At 36.1% G+C, this 20,737-nt stretch overlaps 2 protein-coding genes across 3 annotated transcripts; both read left to right on the top strand.

The window, feature by feature from the left end:
* The first annotated feature begins 783 nt into the window (after positions 1-783).
* On the top strand, positions 784-5,765 carry LOC138163482 (olfactory receptor 4C6-like). 2 transcript variants are annotated; one of them, XM_069090941.1, is made up of 2 exons: positions 784-1,679; positions 5,732-5,765. In XM_069090941.1, exons 1-2 carry the CDS (start codon positions 787-789, stop codon positions 5,763-5,765), a joined length of 927 nt encoding a protein of 308 aa, XP_068947042.1. In that variant the 5' UTR covers positions 784-786. The 2 variants fall into 2 exon arrangements, with proteins under 2 accessions (XP_068947042.1, XP_068947041.1); XM_069090940.1 differs by lacking the exon at positions 5,732-5,765 and adding an exon at positions 3,768-3,770 and having other exon boundaries at positions 787-1,686.
* Positions 5,766-14,974: 9,209 nt separating this feature from the next.
* On the top strand, positions 14,975-15,883 carry LOC138163483 (olfactory receptor 4C6-like). Its single transcript, XM_069090942.1, has one exon. The coding sequence runs from the start codon at positions 14,975-14,977 to the stop codon at positions 15,881-15,883; it is 909 nt and encodes a 302-aa protein (XP_068947043.1).
* The last annotated feature ends 4,854 nt before the right edge of the window (positions 15,884-20,737 follow it).

The following is a 20,737-nucleotide window of genomic DNA, read 5'->3' on the forward strand; positions in this document are numbered from 1 at the left end:
TTGTACCTTTTATATTTATACAATTTTAATTATCAGCTATTGTTATTATTACTCATACTCACTGATCTTTTTTTTCCTTTTTTTTTTAAACCAGATATGTGATTTCATTGTATTAAAGAATCTCCTAACAAAAAAAGCTTCCATTACCCCTGCACTCCATCCAGTGCTTTGCAGCTTTTGGACTTAAAGAAATACCTAGGTAACTATAGACAAAGTGATTTGCCCAGAGCTACATAGCCAGAAAAGGGGCATGAAAGTTTTCCTGACTCCAAGATTAGTATTCTATCTACTCTCTTATCTCAACTAAGCTTTTTAGATCATCCCTTTCCATTTTACTTTAAAAAACTCATTAAATTTATATACAATTTCAACTAAAATATGAAATAAGTAGTTGCAACATAAGTATGTAATTTAAAACAATAGGAGTTATATTAATCATTGATATACATGAAGTTTACTCATTTCTCCCTTCACTGGGTTGCAGACAAACTACTTACATGACAGGAATTTACTATCACCAATTACTTCTAGGATGAAAAGTTGAATAATATTTCTTAGCACAGAGGATGAGCTTTCCCTTCTTTCCCACTGTACAAAATTCATGCCTAGAAGAATAAGCAGTTGCATGTGGAAGACTCATTCATGACTGACTCAACGTTGAATTAAAATAACTGGATATTTGAGGTGAGATATAGGCAAAATCTCATTAAAGGTAGAAATGAAGAGAAAAGGAAAGAACCAGTATGGCTATGGCAAAACCAGGATGTTGCCAGATGATTGACCAAAATGGAGAATAAAAGCAATCTAACTGAATTCATTCTGCTAGGCTTTACGCAAAGTCCAGAGCTTCGAAAAATATGCTTTGTCACTTTTTTAATCATTTATATAATTACAATTATAGGAAACTTAGTTATTATCATAACCATGACTGCCAGTCACACTTTGAGATCACCCATGTATTTTTTTCTCACCTTCTTATCTATTGCGGATGCTATCTACTCTTCAGTCATTGCTCCAAAGCTGGTTGTTGATTTACTCTATGAGAAGACAACCATCTCCCTGGAAGGCTGTCTGACTCAGCTCTTTGCAGCCCATTTTTTTGGTGGTGTTGGAATCATGCTCCTCGTAGTCATGGCTTATGATCGCTATGTGGCCATCTGCAAACCCCTGCACTACATGGTCATCATGAGTCCTCATGTGTGCCACCTGCTGGTGGTAGCAGCCTGGGTGGGGGGCCTCATACATGCCACCATACAACTCCTCTTCATGGCCCGTCTTCCCTTCTGTGGCCCTAATGTTATTGATCACTTCATGTGTGACTTGTTCCCATTGCTGAAACTGGCCTGCATGGACACCCAAATTCTTGGCCTTTTAGTCATTGCTAATAGTGGAGTACTGTGCCTATCAATCTTTCTTGTGTTAATTGCCTCCTATGTTGTTATCCTCTCTTCCCTGAAGGGTTGTAGTTCAGAAGGAAGGCGGAAGGCCCTTTCCACTTGCAGCTCTCACTTCACAGTGGTTGTCTTGTTTTTTGCTCCCTGTATATTCCTGTATGTGAGGCCAGTAGCCACTTTTCCCATAGATAAAGCTGTATCTGCATGTGCTTCTATGATTACTCCTATGTTAAACCCCTTGATCTATACTCTTAGGAATGCAGAAGTTAAAAATGCCATGAGGAAATTCTGGATTAGTTCAATGCTTTTCACTGTTCAGGAAAAGCCAGCTTACTAATTGAAAATCATTCAAATCGAGAAGAAAGATACACGTGTTTTAATGAAATAAGATTTTAATCAAAACACATATTCTTTTTAATGGGGTGCTTGGGGTGTCTATGTTTGTAACATCAGTTTGTAAAATGAATTTGTTAAACCACTTTGTAAAATCTCATCCCCCCCCCCCCCCCCCAGCCTCAGAGCATTGACTCTGCCCCTTACCCCTGCCAGCACTCTGCCCAGCAACAATTCATGAACTGTTTATCTTTGCTTGGTACAATAACAAGCTACAGCTATTAATCCTTCACTAAACCATGTATAAACTTTTTAGCTTAGGCAAATGTTACCTCCCCCTAGTATAATGGCCAGCTGCACCTATGAATCCTTCAATGCACTATCTGTAATCATCTTCAATGCACTTATCTCCTCAGCCAATTATACACACACTGATTCCCCATTAGCCTTGGTTCCCACCATCCATCTTGTCAAACATGACACTGATGGGTGGCAGATTAGGTTCTTCTCAGTCAGCCCTAAACTCTAGTTGACTTAGTGACGTTTCAAGCCTAAAAACCCACCTCCAGGTAGCCCCCACCCCCGAGTATTTTCCAGTGAATTATGGGCAATACTCCTGCACAGTGATATTAAAAGTGTATGTTCCTTTAAGCACTGCACACTCCTTAACTCCTCCATAACCCCACCCTTACTCACCTAGTTAGCATAATTGACATCTGATTTACTAATGTAACTCTTTATAAACTATACCTATGACTTTTGTAAGTTTGCACGTTCCCTAAGACCTGCTGCCCGCTGTATAGAGTAACAATAAACTTTTACAATCCTGATTTAAAAGATTGCTTGGACCTTGTGAATTCCTTCCAGACTGCTCAGCAGGGACTCCGGTCATTAGAGCCCATGTGACACCTATCACCCCCTCATCACTTTCACTAGCAAAGATCACAATCCTTTCATAAATTTCCACAATGACATTTCCAAGGTAATTTCCAACATATCTTCGAGAGAGGTTAAATTGATTTGTTAAATACCTGACAAACCTAAATATTAATTCAATCTGACAGCATGTAGAATGATCACTATCCATAGTCTTCTGTATAATAATAATGATGATAGTTACCATTGGTATAGACCATTAAGGTTTCTAAAATGTTTTAGATATAGTTTCTCAAAGCCCTTTACAAATATTAACTGAGTTTGCCCTCACAACACCCTTCAGGGGTAAATGTTATTATTATCCTCCTTTTACATTCAAGAAAATTTAGGCAAATATACTATATAGTTCCCCATAGTATCACACATATAATCATTGTCCAATAGGAAAAATAAATTCAAGCTGATATCTTGCTGATTTAAAGTCAATGTCCTATCTATTTTACCACCCATCTACCTCCACTTATACCTCTACAGGGAAAACAGAGAAGTGCATTTCCTCATATTCTCTCTGGGATTAGACTAAGGAATTACAATTATATATTACTCAATTTATTTGTTCACTTTGTTTTTAATATTAGCTTTCTGTGTATATCGTCAAAGTCATTGTGAATATTGTTTTTCTCCTTTCCTTTCCTTTCCTTTATTGATAACTGTTCCCATAATTTTCTGAATTCTTTATATTCCTTACTTCTTGGGATATAGTACTATCCTTTTTTATATTCCGATCTTGTACCATAATTTCTGTAACTATTTTCAGACAAACAGGATATACTTTACTTCTAACTATTTGCCATTAGGAACAAGCAGTCATGAATATTTGTTTATTTGGATTTAATCTCTGTAATTGTCTTTTTTGAATATGTCTGATTCTAGAAGATTTGGGCCAAAGGGTATCAATATTATATTTAATTATTTTATATTTAACAATTTTTTTTAGCATCACTCCAAACTGGTTTCCAGAATGGAAGGACTAATTCAAAATTCTACGATGTTGTAGTATTGTTTCTGTCTTTAAAAAGGTCCTCCAAAATTGGCTATTTCCTTTCCCCCCACACTTTCCAATTTGGTATGAATGATTTATTACCTTATTTCATTGGAAATTACTAAAAGATAATTACATTGGGTAAAAAGATATATTTATGTCATTTGATAAAAGTAGTTTGTTTTCCTTTGCCTCAATTCTTCCCATATTCTCTTCTAAATTTGATTATATACTTTCTGTTTGGGACAGTAGTAATAAAGATGAACTCCTCCTTTGACCTTCATTAAAAATATTATTTACTCTAAGTTTACAAAATTCAGTTCCACAAGTTTTTGAGTTCCAAATTTTCTCCCCTCTTCCTTTTCACCTCCCCCCATGTTGGCATATGATCCAATATAGGTTCTACATATATCTTCATATTAAATATTAGTCAGGTTGTAAAGAAGAATTATAACCAATGGAATGAATAACAAGGAAGAAGAAACAAAACAAAACAAAAAATGAACAAGAGAGAGCAAGTATTTTGCTTCAGTCTGCATTCAGATTCCATAATCCTTTCTCTGAATGCAGATAGCCTTTACCATCATGAGTCTTTTGGAGATGTCTTATAACCTTGCATTGCTGAGTGAAGCCCAGTCTATCAAAGTTCGTCGTCACAGATCCAACATGTCTGTAATTGTATACAAAGTTCCCCTGGTTCTGCTTTCCTCACTGAGCATCAGTTTATATAAGTCTTGCCAGGTTATTATGAAGTTCATCTGCTCCTCATTTCTTATAGCACAATAGTATTCCATTATATTTATATACCATGACTTATGCAGCCATTCCCTAATTGATGGGCATCCCAACAATTTCCAGTTCTTGGCCACCACAAAAAAGAGCTGCTACAAATATTTTTGTTCACGTTGGCTCTTTCAGGAGTTAGCTTTTAAAAGTAAATTCAAATTGAATAAACTTGCTTTAAAAACCAAGACCCAAAGTGTTTACTCCACAAGAAATATAAATCTTGCTCTCTCCTGAAAAGGCAACAGATTAGAGAGGAATTTTGTTTTTTAATTTTTATTCAGATAATCTGTACTCAAATCTGTTCTCTATTTAGTACCTAATTTTTTTAGAACAATTTACTTAACTCATAACTCATCCTCCATACATGTTCCTCCAGGTATAAATTAAAAATCATTTTGTTAATTTGATTTATATCTTCCATATGTCTAAATCAAAATGTATAATTACATATATATTTATAGAAATTAGCAATTCATCTTTCTATCTCTATTTCTTATGTATTATCTTTTGAGCAATACTATCCTTGAGTATCCTGCTCCTTGAAAGCAGGAACAATTTCTCATTTTTGTCTTTATGTATCACATACCAAGCCTATTCAAGTAGATACTTGACAAATGTTTGCTGAATTATTATGAATAAATTGTAATATTTCTAAGGATGTGTCAGTTCCACCAGTTAGAATATTAGCTTATTGAGGGGAAATTTATCCCTGCTATGTATCAGTTCCTGATACATAGAAGTTGCTTGAAATTATTTTTGATGGATTTATCCCTGCTAAATATATGTTTTGCACTTTTCACCCAAATAAAGTCAGATCTAAATAATTGGAAGAATATAAGTTATTCGTGGTTAGGCCGAGTTAATATAATAAAAATGACAATTTTACCTAAATTAATTTGCCTATTTAGTGTCATACCAATCAACTACCAAGAATATTTTATAGAACTAGAAAAAATAGTAACAAAACTCATGTGGAAGACCAAAAGGTACAAAATATCAAGGTAATTAATGAAAAGAAATGCTAGGGAAGGTGACATAGCCATAACAGATGGTAAACTATGTTATAGAGCAGAAGGCATCAAACTACTCAGTATTGGTTGAGGAATAGAGTGGTAGATCAGTGGAATGAAATACATACTCAAGACACAGTAGTAACTGAATATAGCAATCTACTATTTGATAAAGCCAAAGATTCCAGATTTTAGGATAAAAAACTCATTATCTGAAAAAAAAACTGCTGGGAAAACAGGAAAATAAAATGGCAGAAAGTGGGCATAGACCAATATCTTAAACCTTACACCTTATACCAAAAGAAAGTCTACATGGATTCATGATTTAGATATAAATGGTGACACTGAAAGCAATCTGGGAAAACAAGGAATAGTTTACCTGTCAGATTTGTGAAGAAGGAAAGAATTTATGACCACAGAAGAGATAGACAACATTACAAAATGGAAAAGGGATAATTTTGCTTACATTAAATTGAAATGTTTTATACAAATAAAGCCAATGTAACCAAGATTAGGAGGGAAGAAGAATTTTGGGAAATAATTTTTACAAACAGTGTCTCTCACAAATGCTTCATTTTTAAAAACATACAGAGAACTGAGTAAATTTTCATAAGAATACAAGTTATTCCCCTATTAATAAATGGTCAAAGGCAGTTTTCAGAGGAAGAAATAAAGATATCTATAAACATATGAAAAATACTCTAAATCACTACTGATCAGGGAAATGCAAATAAAACAACTCAGTTACCCTATCTCAACTGTCAGATTGGCTCAGATGACAAAACAGGAAAATGACAAATGCTGGAGGAGATATGGAAAAAACAGAACACCAATTTCATTTTTGGTGGAGTTGTGAACTGATCCCACCATACTGGAGAACAATTTGGAACTATACCCAAAGGGCTATCAAAAAGGGCATACCCTTTAAGCCAGCAATACCACTTCTAGGGATGTATCCCAATGAGATCATAAAAATGGGAAAATTACCCATATGTACAAACATATTTATAGCAACTCTTTTTGTGGTGACAAAGAACTGATAGACATCTGGGAGAGGTCTATCAATTGGGGAATGACTAAACAAGTTGTGGTATATGAATGTAACAGAATACTATTGTGCTTTAAGAAATGAGGAGCAGAGGAATTTCATTATGACCTGGAGAGATTTATAGGAACTGATGCTGAGTGAGGGGAGAAGAACCAGGAGAACATTGTACACAATTGCAGATACATCATATCTGTGACGACTGACTTTGATAGACTGGGCTGTCCTCATCAATGCAAAGTTATAAAACAATTCCAAAGGACTCGTGATGGAAAAGGCAATCCACATGCAGTGAAAGGAGTATGGAATCTGAATACAGACTGAAGTCTAACTCTCTTTTTTTGTTTTGTTTCTTCTTCCTTGTTATTCATTCCATTCCATTCCATAATTCTTCTTTGCAACTTGACTAATGTTTAATGTGAAGGTATATGCAGAACCTGTATAAGATTGCATGCCACCATGAGGTGGATAAGGGGAAGGGGGCAGAAAATTTGGAACTCAAAAACTTGTGAAACTTAATGTTGCAAACTACTAGGAAATATTTAAATTGTATATAATATAATGGATTTATTACATATACATATATGTGTATGTATGTATGTATATATATATATATGTATATGTGTATATATATATATATATATATATATATATATATGAAACAAACAATTTTCCATTTTGAAATTAGGTAAAGCAGAATAATGAGATTCATTTTAAATCAGAATATCATTCAATATATATTCTGTTACATCTTGCTTTGGGTCATGTCTAAATTAAGTATGTGTGAGATGTGTTTCCATGTCTTATCAGAAAAATTTCAGAGAGGCTGTCCTAAACCTGGTAACAGTTTTCCTTTAGGTATGTTTATATTCAGAGGACAGTAGGTCAACAATAGAGCTCCACATACTTTAAAGGACCATCCCTTTTTTTGTCCTTATTAACTTGTTCATTTACTTTTAGTTTACAAGATTCAGGGCCCCATTTCTTTGAGTTTTAAATTTTCTTCCCCTCCCCCCCCTGCCCCACCCCATGGCAGCATACATTCAGGTATAGGATCTACAGATGCTTTCACATTAGCCATTGGTCAGGTTATAAGGATTGTATAAGATGGAATGAACAATGGGAAAAAGGAAACAAAAATAAACAAGAAAAAGAGAGCAGGTAATTTGCTTAAATCTGCATTCAAATGCTGTTCTTTCTAGTTCTTTCTCTGAATGTAGACGTCTCTCTCCATCATGAGTCTTTTGGAGTTGACTAATAGCCCTTCATTGCTGAGTCCAGTCTATCAAATTTGGTTGTCACACATATGTTGTGTCTGTAATTATGTACAAATTTCTCCTGGTTCTGCTCTTCTCACTCAGAATCAGTTTGTATGAGCCTCTCCAGGTAAATATGAAGTCCATCTGCTCCTCTTGTCTTATGTCACAATAGTATTCCACTACATTCATATACCATAACTTGTTTAGCCATTCCCCAATTGATGGGCATGCCTTAATTTCCAATTCTTTACCACCACAAAAAGAGCTACTGTAAATAATTTTGTACATTTGGATCTTCCTCCCACCTCTGTGATCTCTTTGGGATACAAAGCTAGAAGTGGTATTCATTGGTCAAAGGGTATGCAACTTTTTATAGCCCTTTGGACATAGTTTCAGATTACTCTCCAGAATGGTTGAATGAGTTCACAACTCCACCAGCAATATATTAGTGTTCCAATTTTTCCACATCCTCCCCAGGATTTATCATTTTCCTATTTTGTCATCTTAGCCAATCTGACAGATGAGATGTGGTACCTCAGAGTTGTTTTCAGGGTGAGAGGGGGTGATTGGAGCAGCTGGGGTTAAGTCTGCCATCCTGGTCCCTGGAAGTCCAGATAGGGGCTTTTAAAATTTCTGGGCTGTGGATTGGTAGTCCCAGGACTAGAAGCTGCCCCTGGAAGGGGCCCTGCACTTGACTCTTACCCTGCTCCATACAGTCCCAGCCCTACAGTGATAAGCCTGGCAATGGCCCTCATGTTTGGTTGGTCAACTTGCTGCCACCTTGATCAGGCCTCATCCGGGCCTCTGCATGCTGTGTGTCCATGACTCTGCTCCAGTTGGGGTCATCTTCCAGGCCTCTGTGCTGCCTAGGGTCATCTTTCAGGCCTCTGTGCCACTGGGGTGGGAAGTCCACTTCTGGAGGACATCTTTTTATGAGGCCTATTTTATGCACAACATTTTTTGATACTTTGCTGATAGTCATTCACACTCTCTATTAAATCTTCTCTATTCCCTTTGAGTCACATGTAATTTCAAGTCACACACACACACACACACACACACACAAACAAACTAGCCCTGTAACCTTGGGCAAGTTACTTCTACCCAATTGCCCTCCAAAAGGCAAAAAAAAAATTATTAGGTAATTGAAGGAATTAAAAATGTTGATAGAAAATCAAGACTGAAAGCCAGAAGACTTGAGTTCAAATAAAGACAATGGGATCGTACATATTGAAGCTTATAGAAATGATTCTAAAGATTCCTTTGAATAATATATTCATAAAATCATCATCATTATCAATTATTGTTATTATTTACAATAATAATATAATTTACTTTGAGAAGCTACAGTCATCATTATGTAATTGTATGGGCTGTATATAGTGGTGACAAGATCTTTTTAAACCTTTCATATTAGTCAGCAAATTTACTGCCTTCGTATAAGACTGTTTGAATTGAAAGAGATAGTGCTAAACTTCTTGTAAGCTCACATCCTAACATCTTCTTCAGAAAAAAAATGATGGAATTTCATAGGATTTAGAAACCTATGGGAACTTAGAAATCATCATTTCATTATAAACTTTTCCTCTCATTTTATAAATGACAAGAAATGGGTCCATGGAGATGAGTTGACCAAAGAAATGTAACAAAGGGTATTAAGAGAAAAGTACTGTTTTGTTCCTAGATTCTCTGATTCCAAATCCAGAAGTATTTTTTTATTTTACTGCAAAAATGACAAATCGTTAAGGATTGTTTTCTGGGCATTATGAACACATTAGCAAATGGTAACTTTACAACTATCCCTATGGACTTCACTGTTTTGGGTTCCTTGGTTGCAAATAGACTTGCCCTTGGGGATCAGATTCTGTTGGAACACTAAGGATCTCCTTGACCATTGATACATCTTTAATATTGTCTTCTCCAAAAATAGTAGGGATTGATTGTTTTCCCTAGTATTTCATAGGTGCCACTACATTTCATTCAACTATGTGATTTAGTGATATAAGCACCAATTAGCTAGTGGCAATTATGAGATATTTTTTTCTCTTAATACTACCAACTTTACCTTACTCAGTTGGTATTTTCCCCCTCCCCCCACCTCATTTGGAAAAAAAATGAGCTCACTGTCATGCTGATTAACTCACCAAACACTGGAGACACATCTTAAATGGGACACCATTGCAATAATGAAACAGTGTTTAATGCTATAGTTATTCAAAAGGTAATTAATGGATACACCTGACATTTCACCTTCATCATAAGATGAACATTGTTTTGTTTGTCTTTATGAAAAGAGGTTCCTTATGAAGTTAAATGATGATTTATTGCAAACTCTATTGAACAGTGTCTAAATTATTTCTCAAACTCGAGTTTTTTTCTCATTTTTTCTCCTCATAACTAAGTGGTGTATGATAATTCAAAATCTTCTACAAAGCACAAGGTGAGGTTTTACATTGGATATTGGGGCTTCTACCCCAGTAATTTCAATTGTCACTCTTCATCTGGAGCAGTGCCAGTTTTATCCAATCCTGCAAAAAGGTAAGCTGATCAGAAGAGCAAGAAGGGAAAGGCATCTTTCAATTGAACTTTCACACAAGTAAGGAGATGATGTTTCAAAAATCAAGTGATTAGTTCTAAGTAAAAATAATAGGATTCAAAATAGGTCTAATTCTGACATCTAAACCAGTGTATAACATAATAGCCAATCTTACATAGGGAGAGAATTTGGGAACCTTAGAGAGTAACAGCTGCATGCTTTCTCGAAGGTTATGGTCACAGTGATAGGAAAAGAAGCAACACAGATATGGGAAAAGAAGTGCATCTGGAAGGAATCCAATTTCTGTCTGAGTATGCAGGTCAAGAGAACACAGTGCTGACCTCCTTCCTACTGAGAGTCTGTTAAACAAGGCTCCACACCATCATGCAATTGACTGGTTCCCAAAATGCATTGACATCATCTTTTCTTCTATGTATTTTTCTCCCATCGTTTTTAGTTATAGGACTCTATACTCCCCCACCCAAAGAAAAGTAAAATAATATTTAGCAAGGGAATACCACCCAATACAAATGAATTGCTAAAGGGTTGCACTGAAAAGACCATTGGGTTGTGGGTCTATTAAAGCCTGAGCAAAAATGATATTTCTTTTTAAATATTCATGACAAAAATCAATTTCATGAAGTAAATGTTATTAGAGGACATTTAGTGTATCCCAATAAAATCCAAATGAAAACAGTAAAGTCTAAAGTTGCTAAGTAGCTTTCCTCCAATCTGCAAATTACTATTTAATAGCTTGAAAACCTGGAACAAGGCTTTGGATTTCAAGTCCAGCAAAAATTTCAAAATACTACATTGTCTATGAGATTAGATCCAGGACTTTCAGAGCTGGAGGGGTAGTCATATATTTCATAGTTCAACTTCATAAAATATAAGAAAACATTTAAATTTTCTATTTTATAGTATTATTAAATCTTTAGATAAAGGGAAATTTGAAGATATACTTTACATTGTTCATCTCAATTTTATGCATTTTTTAAAAAATTAATTATCTCTTCTTATTCTTGTGCAGAAGATAGATGATAATACAAAAATATGGATCCATAAGTGCTTGAATGGTGATAGTAATAAAGACATGTTGTTAATTGTTCAATATTAGCATCGGAGTATGACCTTAGTGGGCTTCTGCAAGGATCTGTGTTTGGACCTATGCTATTTTGCAATGTTATCATCACTCAAATAAAGTATACATGGTTAAATTTATCAAGTTTTCAGATTAAATAAAGTTTAGTTAAGATTGGTTAGAGGATTACAGAGTGAGGATTCAAAATTATCTAGACACCCTAGAGCATCAGGTTGAATTTAAGAATATCAAGTTCAATAGGACTAAATGTAAAGTTTTGCCTTTGGGTTATATTCAACTGAAATCAACTTTAAAAATATATGAAGAAAGAGGCAGAGTTAAGTATATAGTTTTATTTTTTTAAACCTAGGGATTTCAACAACCACATGGCATAGTCAATCATAAAAATATCTAATGAAATTTTGGGGTGCCTCAAGAGAAATGTGTCTTCCAAGAATGGGTAAGTTATAGTTATACTATATTCTGATCTTATAAGACCTTATCTTTAGAGTTTTGTTTGGGTCTAGGCACTGTGATTAAGGAGAACTTTCATAAATTGCAATGTCATCATACTAGAGGAACTAGAATATAGATAAGTGGGTGATTGGGGAAGTGGTGGTAGTGAAACGGTAGTAAAACTTATCATAGCCATAGATGTCATAGTCATCACCATGGTAGTGGCAATTGTAGTAGTGATGGTGGTGGTGGCGAAGGAGCAGGAATTGAAGGAGGAGGAAGAGAAGGAAAAAGAGCAAGAGGAAGAGGAGGAGGAAGACACAAAGAAGTTCTCATGGTTCTACATTCAGAAGCTAAACATTCCTTTGTCGTTATTCCTTGTAATATTGAGGATATTTTTTTAAGGATTTGTTTTGAATACTTGAATGTTGACATTCTTCCTCCTCTGAAATTTTGGGGCTCTATTGTTTTACTAGTCCTCTCCCTCTCTCACCTCTGCCTCTGGGATTCCCTACTTATCTTCAAAACATGGGATAAGATCCAATCTACTAGGTTCTGGTTATCTTCATTCACCTCATTGTCAATGTTTGCACATTTTAAATGTTACTTTGGATAACTTTGTATTTCTTATATTTACTCACTTATATACATTTAACAAATAAATATCAAGTGATTTGCTAAATTCATACTGTTAGCAAGTGATATAATCAGATCTGTCAATAAATTATGGATAATCAGTACAATTAAATGAATTTTGAGCTCTGATCAATTTTATCAGAATAGTTATTCTAGTGTTTGAAATTCCTCCAGAAGCAACATTGTACATTTTTTCCTAAACTCGAATAAGTCTAAATGCATTGCTTGAGGGAGAGAAATTAAATTACTTCCTTGAAATCACATAACCACTATGCATTAGAGTTAGTATATAAACCTTGTTTTTTCTAGCTCAAAGTCCAGCATTATTACAATTGTCTCTGAAACATTATTTCATTTATTCATCAAACATTTATTGATAACAGAAGAAAAAGGCATGTTGACAGACATTGAGTATGCAAGGGTATATATGAAATAGTCCTAACCTTAAAGAAAACCTCTCCTTCCTTAATGTTGAAAACTAGATTACGAAACGAATAGACAAGGCAAAATGGGTCATGTGTCATTGCTTGTGCTATTTATTTCTGTGGAAAATGATTCAAATAAATATGTAAGAAAACCAGGGGTAGACAGATACCACCATAAATAAAAATTGTAGATAATCCCTAAAGGGGTGGGACATTAGCAAGCAGTGTATAAGAACAGACCTTTCAGAAGGAGAAACCCAAGCTGAGCTTTGAAGGAAATTAAAGATTAAAAAATGAGTTGCAGGACTGCATTTCACACATGAAGAAAGGGCCTGTGCAAAGCATGGGAGCTAGAAATGGGATGTCTCTCCTGACTGGTCATTTTATTGACTGAATGGTACTTGTCAGTGGGCCAGTGTGGCTGGAGTATAGAGCAAATGATTGGAAGTAATTTGTAATACTTCTGGAAATTTTCAAGTGATTCAGAAGCTTAAAAAGCACTTTGCATTGCATTTTAGGGGCAAGAGGCATTTGAGTTTCTTGAGATCACTGAGGCTTCTGGAGTTAAAACATTGGATGGAGTATCAGTATCATCTGTATAGGAATATTAATTTCCCAGTTAAATGAAAATGAGTGGATTGTAAAGGGGAGAAATTGGAGGTAGCCTAACTAAGTGGTTGCTGTTATTCAGTTATTCCAGTTGTGTCCAACACTTTGTGACTCCCTTTTGTGTTTTCTTGGCAAAAATCCTAGAGTGGTTTATCAATTCCTTATCCAGCTAATTTTACAGATGAGGAAACTGAGGTAAACAGGGGGGAGGGACTTGCCCTAAGTCACACAACTTGTAATTTTCTGAAGTCAGATTTTAACTCAGGAAGATGAGGAAGAAGGAAAGAAAGAAAGGAAAAAAGAAAGAAGATAGTAGTGAGGGAAAAGAGAGGTAGAAAGACATGTTCTAGAGGAGGGGAGTTAATAATGAAGGGAGGGAGGCAGGGAAGCATAAAAGTTAGGAAAACTATAACAAGAAACCATAGGGGAGCATTACTACCATTGGCTTTTCTCTTATGGTCTCAACCAATTTCTTTATTTCCTACCAGAATACGAAAAGTAAAACCAAACCAAAACAAAACAAAAGCTATATAAGCAAGACTAAATAGGTGGCATGTTAGCAGCATATTAACGTATATGTGGGTGTATTAATGTGTGTGTTTTGTATGTGTGAACACATGTTTATGTAAATGTAATATATAATAAATACATACATACATACATAATCTTTCCATCCTCCCCTACAACAAATTCATATGTATGTGTCTATGTGGAAACTTTAAAGTGTCAGTTATTGTTATTATTATTCATATTCAATGAAGTTTTTTTTTCATTTTAAGCAGACATGATTTCATTGGATTCAAGAATTTCTTAAAAAGGAAGCTTCCATTACCCCTGCACTCCATCCACTGCTTGCAGCTTCTTCCCTTAAAGTGATACCTAGGTAAATATAAGTGAAGTTATTTGCTGAAGGCCATATGTGGCCAGGGGCAAGGCAGGAAAGATTTCCTCACTCCATGAATATTATTCTCCCTTATCTCAGTCAAGTTTTACACCTGCCTTTCTCATTTGACTTAAAAGAGACCTACTCATTAACATTATGTACAATTTCAGCTAAAATATGAAATATGTAGTTGCAGCATAAATATATAATTTAAAACAACAAATAGGCATTCTATTAATCTATTGGATTTCTGTCATTGATAAACATGATGATGACTTATTTCTTCCTTCATTGGGTTATGGACAAACTAGTTAAATGAAAGGAAATTACTATCACCAGTTGCCTCTGAGATGAAAGGAAAATGAATCACATTCCTTAGCATTGAGGATGTTGTATACTTTCATTGACACTGTACAAAATTCACCTGAAACAGAATAAACAATTTCATTAAGAAGACTAATGACTCATTCTACTTGTAATTAAAATAACTGAAATTTTCAAGTGAGTTATAAGAAAGGGATCATTAGAGGAAGAGATGAAAACAAAAAGGAAGAATGAATAAAACTTTGGGAAAATCAGGAAGTTACCAGATGATTGACCGAAATGGAAAATAAAAACAATGTAACTGAATTTATTCTGCTAGGCCTTACACAAAGTCCAGAGCTTCGAAAAATTTTCTTTGTCATTTTTTTAATCATTTATATTATCACAATTATAGGAAACTTACTCATTGTCATAACTATGACTACCAGCCAGACTTTGAGATCACCCATGTATTTTTTTCTAACCTTCTTATCCATTGTGGATGCTATCTATTCTTCAATCATTGCTCCTAAACTGGTTGTGGATTTACTTGATGAGAAGACAATCATCTCCCTGGAAGGCTGTCTGACTCAGCTCTTTGCAGAGCATTTTTTTGGTGGTGTTGTAATCATTCTCCTTGTGGTCATGGCTTATGATCGCTATGTGGCCATCTGCAAACCGCTGCACTACATGCTCATCATGAATGCTCGTGTATGCCAGCTCCTGGTGGTAGCAGCCTGGGTGGGGGGCTCCATACATGCCACCATACAACTCCTCTTCATGGCCCATCTTCCATTCTGTGGCCCTAATGTTATGGATCACTTCATGTGTGATTTGTTTCCATTGCTGAAACTGGCCTGCATGGATACTCAAGTTCTTGGTCTTTTAGTCATTGCTAACAGTGGTGTAATGTGCCTGTCAATCTTTGTCATTCTAGTTGTCTCCTATGTTGTTATCCTCTCTTCCCTGAAGGGTGGTAGTTCAGAAGGAAGGCGGAAGGCCCTTTCCACCTGCAGCTCTCACTTCACAGTGGTGATCCTGTTTTTTGCTCCCTGTATATTCTTGTACATGAGGCCAGTAGCCACTTTTCCTATAGATAAATCTGTATCTGCATGTGCTACTATGATTACTCCTATGTTAAACCCCTTGATCTACACCCTTAGAAATACAGAGGTTAAAAACGCCATGAAGAAACTCTGGATCAGATGAATGTCTTTCTATATTTGGGAAAAATCAGTTTACTTATTGAAAATCATTCAATATAATCATAAGGATACAAATGTTTTAATGGAATAATATTTTAATCTGTGTACATACTCCTTTCATTTGCAATAATAACAATGTTTTAAAAAATGTCCACCTCTATATTTCCTAGGCCATTTTTCCCTATAAATCTTTGAAAGAGATTATATGTTAAAGACATGACAAAACCCAAATATTAATTGAAATGGAAGGCATGAAATGTATTCTATATTCATAGTTTTCCACATATAAATCATGATAGCTCACATTCGTATAGCCCATTCAGGTATGCTAATTCCTTTAGATATAGTTCCTTACGTCACTTTACAAATAATACCCAATTTTGTCCTTGTAGTGTCCTTCAGACACATGTGCTATTATTATCCTCCTTTGACAGGAAAGGAATTTTAGGCAGATGCATCTTACTGCCACAGAGTCTCACAGATACTCTGATAAAAAATTTCAAAATAATATCTTGGTGATTTAAGGTCAATGTAATTTCTTTTTTACATTCTACCTGCAGAGAAGTCAGAGAAGTGGATTTCTTCACATTGTCTCTCGGATTAGAGCCAATCATTATAATTACATATTATTGAGTTTGTTTTTTTTTACCCTTTTTTAATAACAGCTTTTTGTACATATTGTCAAAGTGATTGTAAATATTATTTTTGCTTGTTTTCTTTGTTTCATTTATAAATATTTCCATGATTTTCTGATTTCTATGTATTTTTAATTTCTTAAGTTATAGTTATACTACTATCCTGCTGCATATTCCATTCAATTTCCATGATTTCTATAGCCATATTCCAAACAATTGGATATACTCCCTTGTGATAGTAATGGAATATAAATATTCCCCTGTATTGGCTTGGTTTTCAAATTGATTGTGTTAAAACCCAGAGCTTGTTAATCCCACCTGTGGGATGGACTTGTTGATGTGAAAAGAGAGTCCTGAACTGGGAGGAGCTGGTGATGTAGATTTTGGAGAGACAAGAGAGAGGCAGAAGAACTTTTTGGAAGCAGCACCCTCGTGGAGGCAGAGAGAGAGACTGAGAGGATTGCGGAAGGCCACTTTGAATCGCCCTGGACTTTTGAGACCTGTCCCCAGAGCTGCCAAGGACTGAGGAGACATGGCTGTTTTGCTGGTACTTTGTCTGTCTGTTTTGATGTTGTTTTGCCAGATTTGTCCACTGGTGAAAGACAGTCCTGACAAAGAAGTCCTGAAACCTGGCTGTTGGCTAAGAGTTACTGAGACTGTCCTGCAGACACAGAGTGAATAGTGTCCACTGGTGAAGGGCAGTGCTGTTGTTGCAGGGGTCTGGGAACATTTCTGTTGGTTCAGAGCTACTGAGACTGTCCTGCATACAGAGAGTGAATACTGTCCACTGGTGAAGGACAGTGCTGTTGTTGCAGGGGTCTGGAGACTGTCCTGCAGACAGAGTGAATACTGTCCACTGGTGAAGGACAGTGCTGTTGTTGCAGGGGTCTGGGAACCTTTCTGTTGGTTCAGAAGCCCTGAAGAAGGATTTTCTTGTTGTATGTTTACAGAAATCCTGGGAGAGGGTTTTGCTAATGTTTTCAGGGGTTCTAGGACTGTTCTACAGACAGAGGATGAATTAATGAAGAGACTGGCAATGTATCTTGTGGCCTTGCTAAGCCTTGTCTCCCCAGGAACTAAGATTGCTGAGAACTTGCCTCATGTCAAGATGAAGAAAAGATCTCCATTTGGGTATTAAGTGCTGTGCTTAAACTTGATGTAACTCTGGGGTAGATTCAATTGTGATCCAGGGGTGGGTAACTTTTGACCTTTTTGTGTTCTATGGTTGAACAAATGAATATACTTTACTTATGTTTGGAAACTAATCTCCATTTGAGAAGAGGGGCTTTGTGTGGACTAAATGAAGGTACAGCCTAGGGGTGGAGTAGTATTTAGAACAGGGACTTTGTAATTGATTGAATGAATGGAAGGTCCTGGGGTGGGGTAGTACTTGGAGATTATTTAATCACACTTAGTAAATGCTGTATTTTGAATGATGTCATGTTTTGATCTTCTCTGTTCTTGGTTTCTCACTGAATAAAATGGAGAGCACCTATGCTGGTATTTTGAACCTTGGGAAGTTGCCTTTGCTTGGCATTACATTACATCCCTGTAGCAGCAAGCACCCTAGAATACCCAGGGTGGCTGCCAACACAGATTCTTAGATCTGCTTTTCTAAAGGAAAGCAACTCAAAATGGGTTAACAATATTGCTTTAATCAATCAAACATATATAGTTTACCTAGTTCAGGGAAAAATTTCAGCACCCAAACTTCAGATTATACAGAGGTTACAAGGAGAAGTTACAAGACAGAGAAACATTTTAGCAGACAGGCTTCCAAACTGTCGAACCATTACATACATCCATACCTAATCACAGGTACTAGAGAGGGAAGCATCAACATCTGGGTTTTTCAAAGCCTGGGGGCTCTCAACGGCTGCCCAGAGTCTCATCTGGTCAAATCACACCACATTTCTCAAAGTGAGCCTCCCGCAAAAGTCTCACATCAAGGTTTATATTGCTTTCTCCAGGCTCAGAGAATATAACAATCCTCTTGACCCACTGCCCAATCACAAAGTATCTCTTGAAAAACAAACCTCCCACAAAAGGCTCCAGGTGCACTTAAGCTTAGGTGCAGGGAAGATCTTAAAAATTTACACTCCCATAACACACCCCTCTCCTTACTAATTCTTTGTCATTATGGAGGTGCATATAGGAATGCTTTTATTTATTTGGATTTAATCTCTATAACTGTCTTTTTTTGCAGACATCTATTTCTAGAAGCTTTAGGCCAAAGGTTATCTATATTTTATTTTGTTGTTTTATAGTTTAACAATTTTTTTTAGCATCACTCTAAGTTGTTTTCCAAAATGGATTGAGCAATTTACAATTTTACCCCCATTGTTGCATTGTGCCTGCCTAAGTAGTTCCTCCAAAATTGAACATTTACTCCCCCCCATATTTTCCAATTTAGTAGGAGCAATATATTTCATTACATCATTGGAAATGTCTCAGAAGATTATTACATTGGGTAAAAATATATATTTGCATCATTGGATAAAAGTATTTGATTTTGCTTTGCCTCAGTGTCTCCCCTTATTTTCTTTGGAATTTGATTATGTACTTTCTTTTTGGGACAGTTGTAACAAGAATAATTTCTTCCTTTGGTCCTCATTTTTGGATTCTTAGCTTCAAAAATATTAGCTTGGATCTATAAGATAACCTGAGTCATTTTAATCCAAACTCATATACTTACCATGTGAGTGAAATTGGACAATCACCTAAGCACTTCATGCCTTTGTTTCATCTGCGAAATAGGGATAACAATATCACCTACCACAATGGATAGAGCAGCAGGTTTGGAAACAGGAGGATTCATCTTCATAATTTCAAATCTCGTCTTAGATACATACTAGTTGTGGGACCCTGGGTAAGACACTTAACCCTATTTGCCTCAGTTCCTCATTTGTAAAAATGAGATGAAGAAGGAAATGACAAATCACTAGACTATCTTTGTCAGAAAGAAAGGAAAAACAAAGCATGTTCATGTAATTGTGAAAATTTGGAGACAAATGATAAGACTAAACTGTAACATTTCTCAAGGTAGCTGGGAACATAGAATGAAATATTCTCCAAGTTCTTTGAAAACCTCAAAAGACTATGTAAATGCTAGCCATCCTCTTCCTCCTCTATATTACTACTACTGCTGCTGCCGCTACTATTACTATTTCTTCTACTGTTGCTGCTGCTTCTGCATCTAGGACTACCACAACCTGGGTTCCACTAAAAGCATCCACTAAAACAAGGCATATGTGGCTTGAGACAAAATTTAGATGGTGCTAATAGCACATACATTTTTATATCTGTATAGAATCCACTTATAAGCTATTTAGCAAAAATGACTAGTTAAAGCAGAAAGCTATTGATTGACAAATTCTTTCACCTCTCAAGCATATCTCAGTGAAACCCCTCCTAAGTGGCCATACCATCCCTAATGTCTTAATATTTTTCCCCTAATTCAAACATCAGCAGGCGGCTTTTCCAGAAGTTGCTTCATGCTATCCTGGGGTCTCCATCAGTAATGGTCTTCATGGCCTCCCAGGCTGTTCTTCTATAGCTCTCATCTCCACTGGACTTTCTTTATCATGCTCTCATACCTGAGTACCTCACCTCAACTTTTCAGCTCCAGTTTATGTGTTAATTTCCCTTATTAGAATACAAGGTCCTCAATTATAGGAACTGTCATTTTTTCTACTTCTATTTGTATTCAAAGAAAGGGGCCAGGAATAATTGAAGTGCTTTATGACTGACAGGCTGGTTGTCATGCTGGCATTTTCACATCTTTGTTACAAACAGTATAAGTTTAACCTTTGCATCCCTGGAAAACTTTGTAGTCATAGGAATGTACTTGGACCCTAATAAATGCTTGCCAAATCATAGTGTGATTTGTCTCCCTTCTTTAGCAGGCTCTGCACATGATGAGAAAACTTCTACTTATAATACTAAGGGAATAGAGAATCCTCACCCTTGAATCATTCCATTTCCTTATCAGAAAGCTTTTATAGGGGCGGCCAGGTAGCACAGCGAGTAAGAGCACCAGCTCCAGTGTTGAGAAGACCTGGAGATCGAATCCCGGGCTCAGACACTTAGCACCCACCCAGAAACACCTGGCCCTGTAACCTTGAGCAAGTTACTTAAACCCAATTGCTTAGGGGCGGCCAGGTGGCTCAGCGAGTAAGAGCACTGGCTCCAGGGTCTGGATGACCTGGATCAAATCTGGGCTC

Source organism: Petaurus breviceps, unplaced genomic scaffold (genome assembly GCF_028583685.1).
Source record: "Petaurus breviceps papuanus isolate PSGF00001 unplaced genomic scaffold, PetGlider_PUasm1.0 188, whole genome shotgun sequence".
In the NCBI taxonomy this organism is placed as follows: domain Eukaryota; kingdom Metazoa; phylum Chordata; class Mammalia; order Diprotodontia; family Petauridae; genus Petaurus; species Petaurus breviceps.

What these genes read in the sequence shown, in the direction of transcription:
- LOC138163483 (XM_069090942.1), top strand. Translation starts at nt 14,975, where the DNA reads ATGGAAAATAAAAACAATGTAACTGAATTTATTCTGCTAGGCCTTACA.
- LOC138163482 (XM_069090941.1), top strand. Translation starts at nt 787, where the DNA reads ATGGAGAATAAAAGCAATCTAACTGAATTCATTCTGCTAGGCTTTACG. An exon ending in GTTAAAAATGCCATGAGGAA is followed by an intron (nt 1,680 to 5,731) that starts ATTCTGGATTAG and finishes TAAACCTTACAC; the next exon opens with CTTATACCAAAAGAAAGTCT.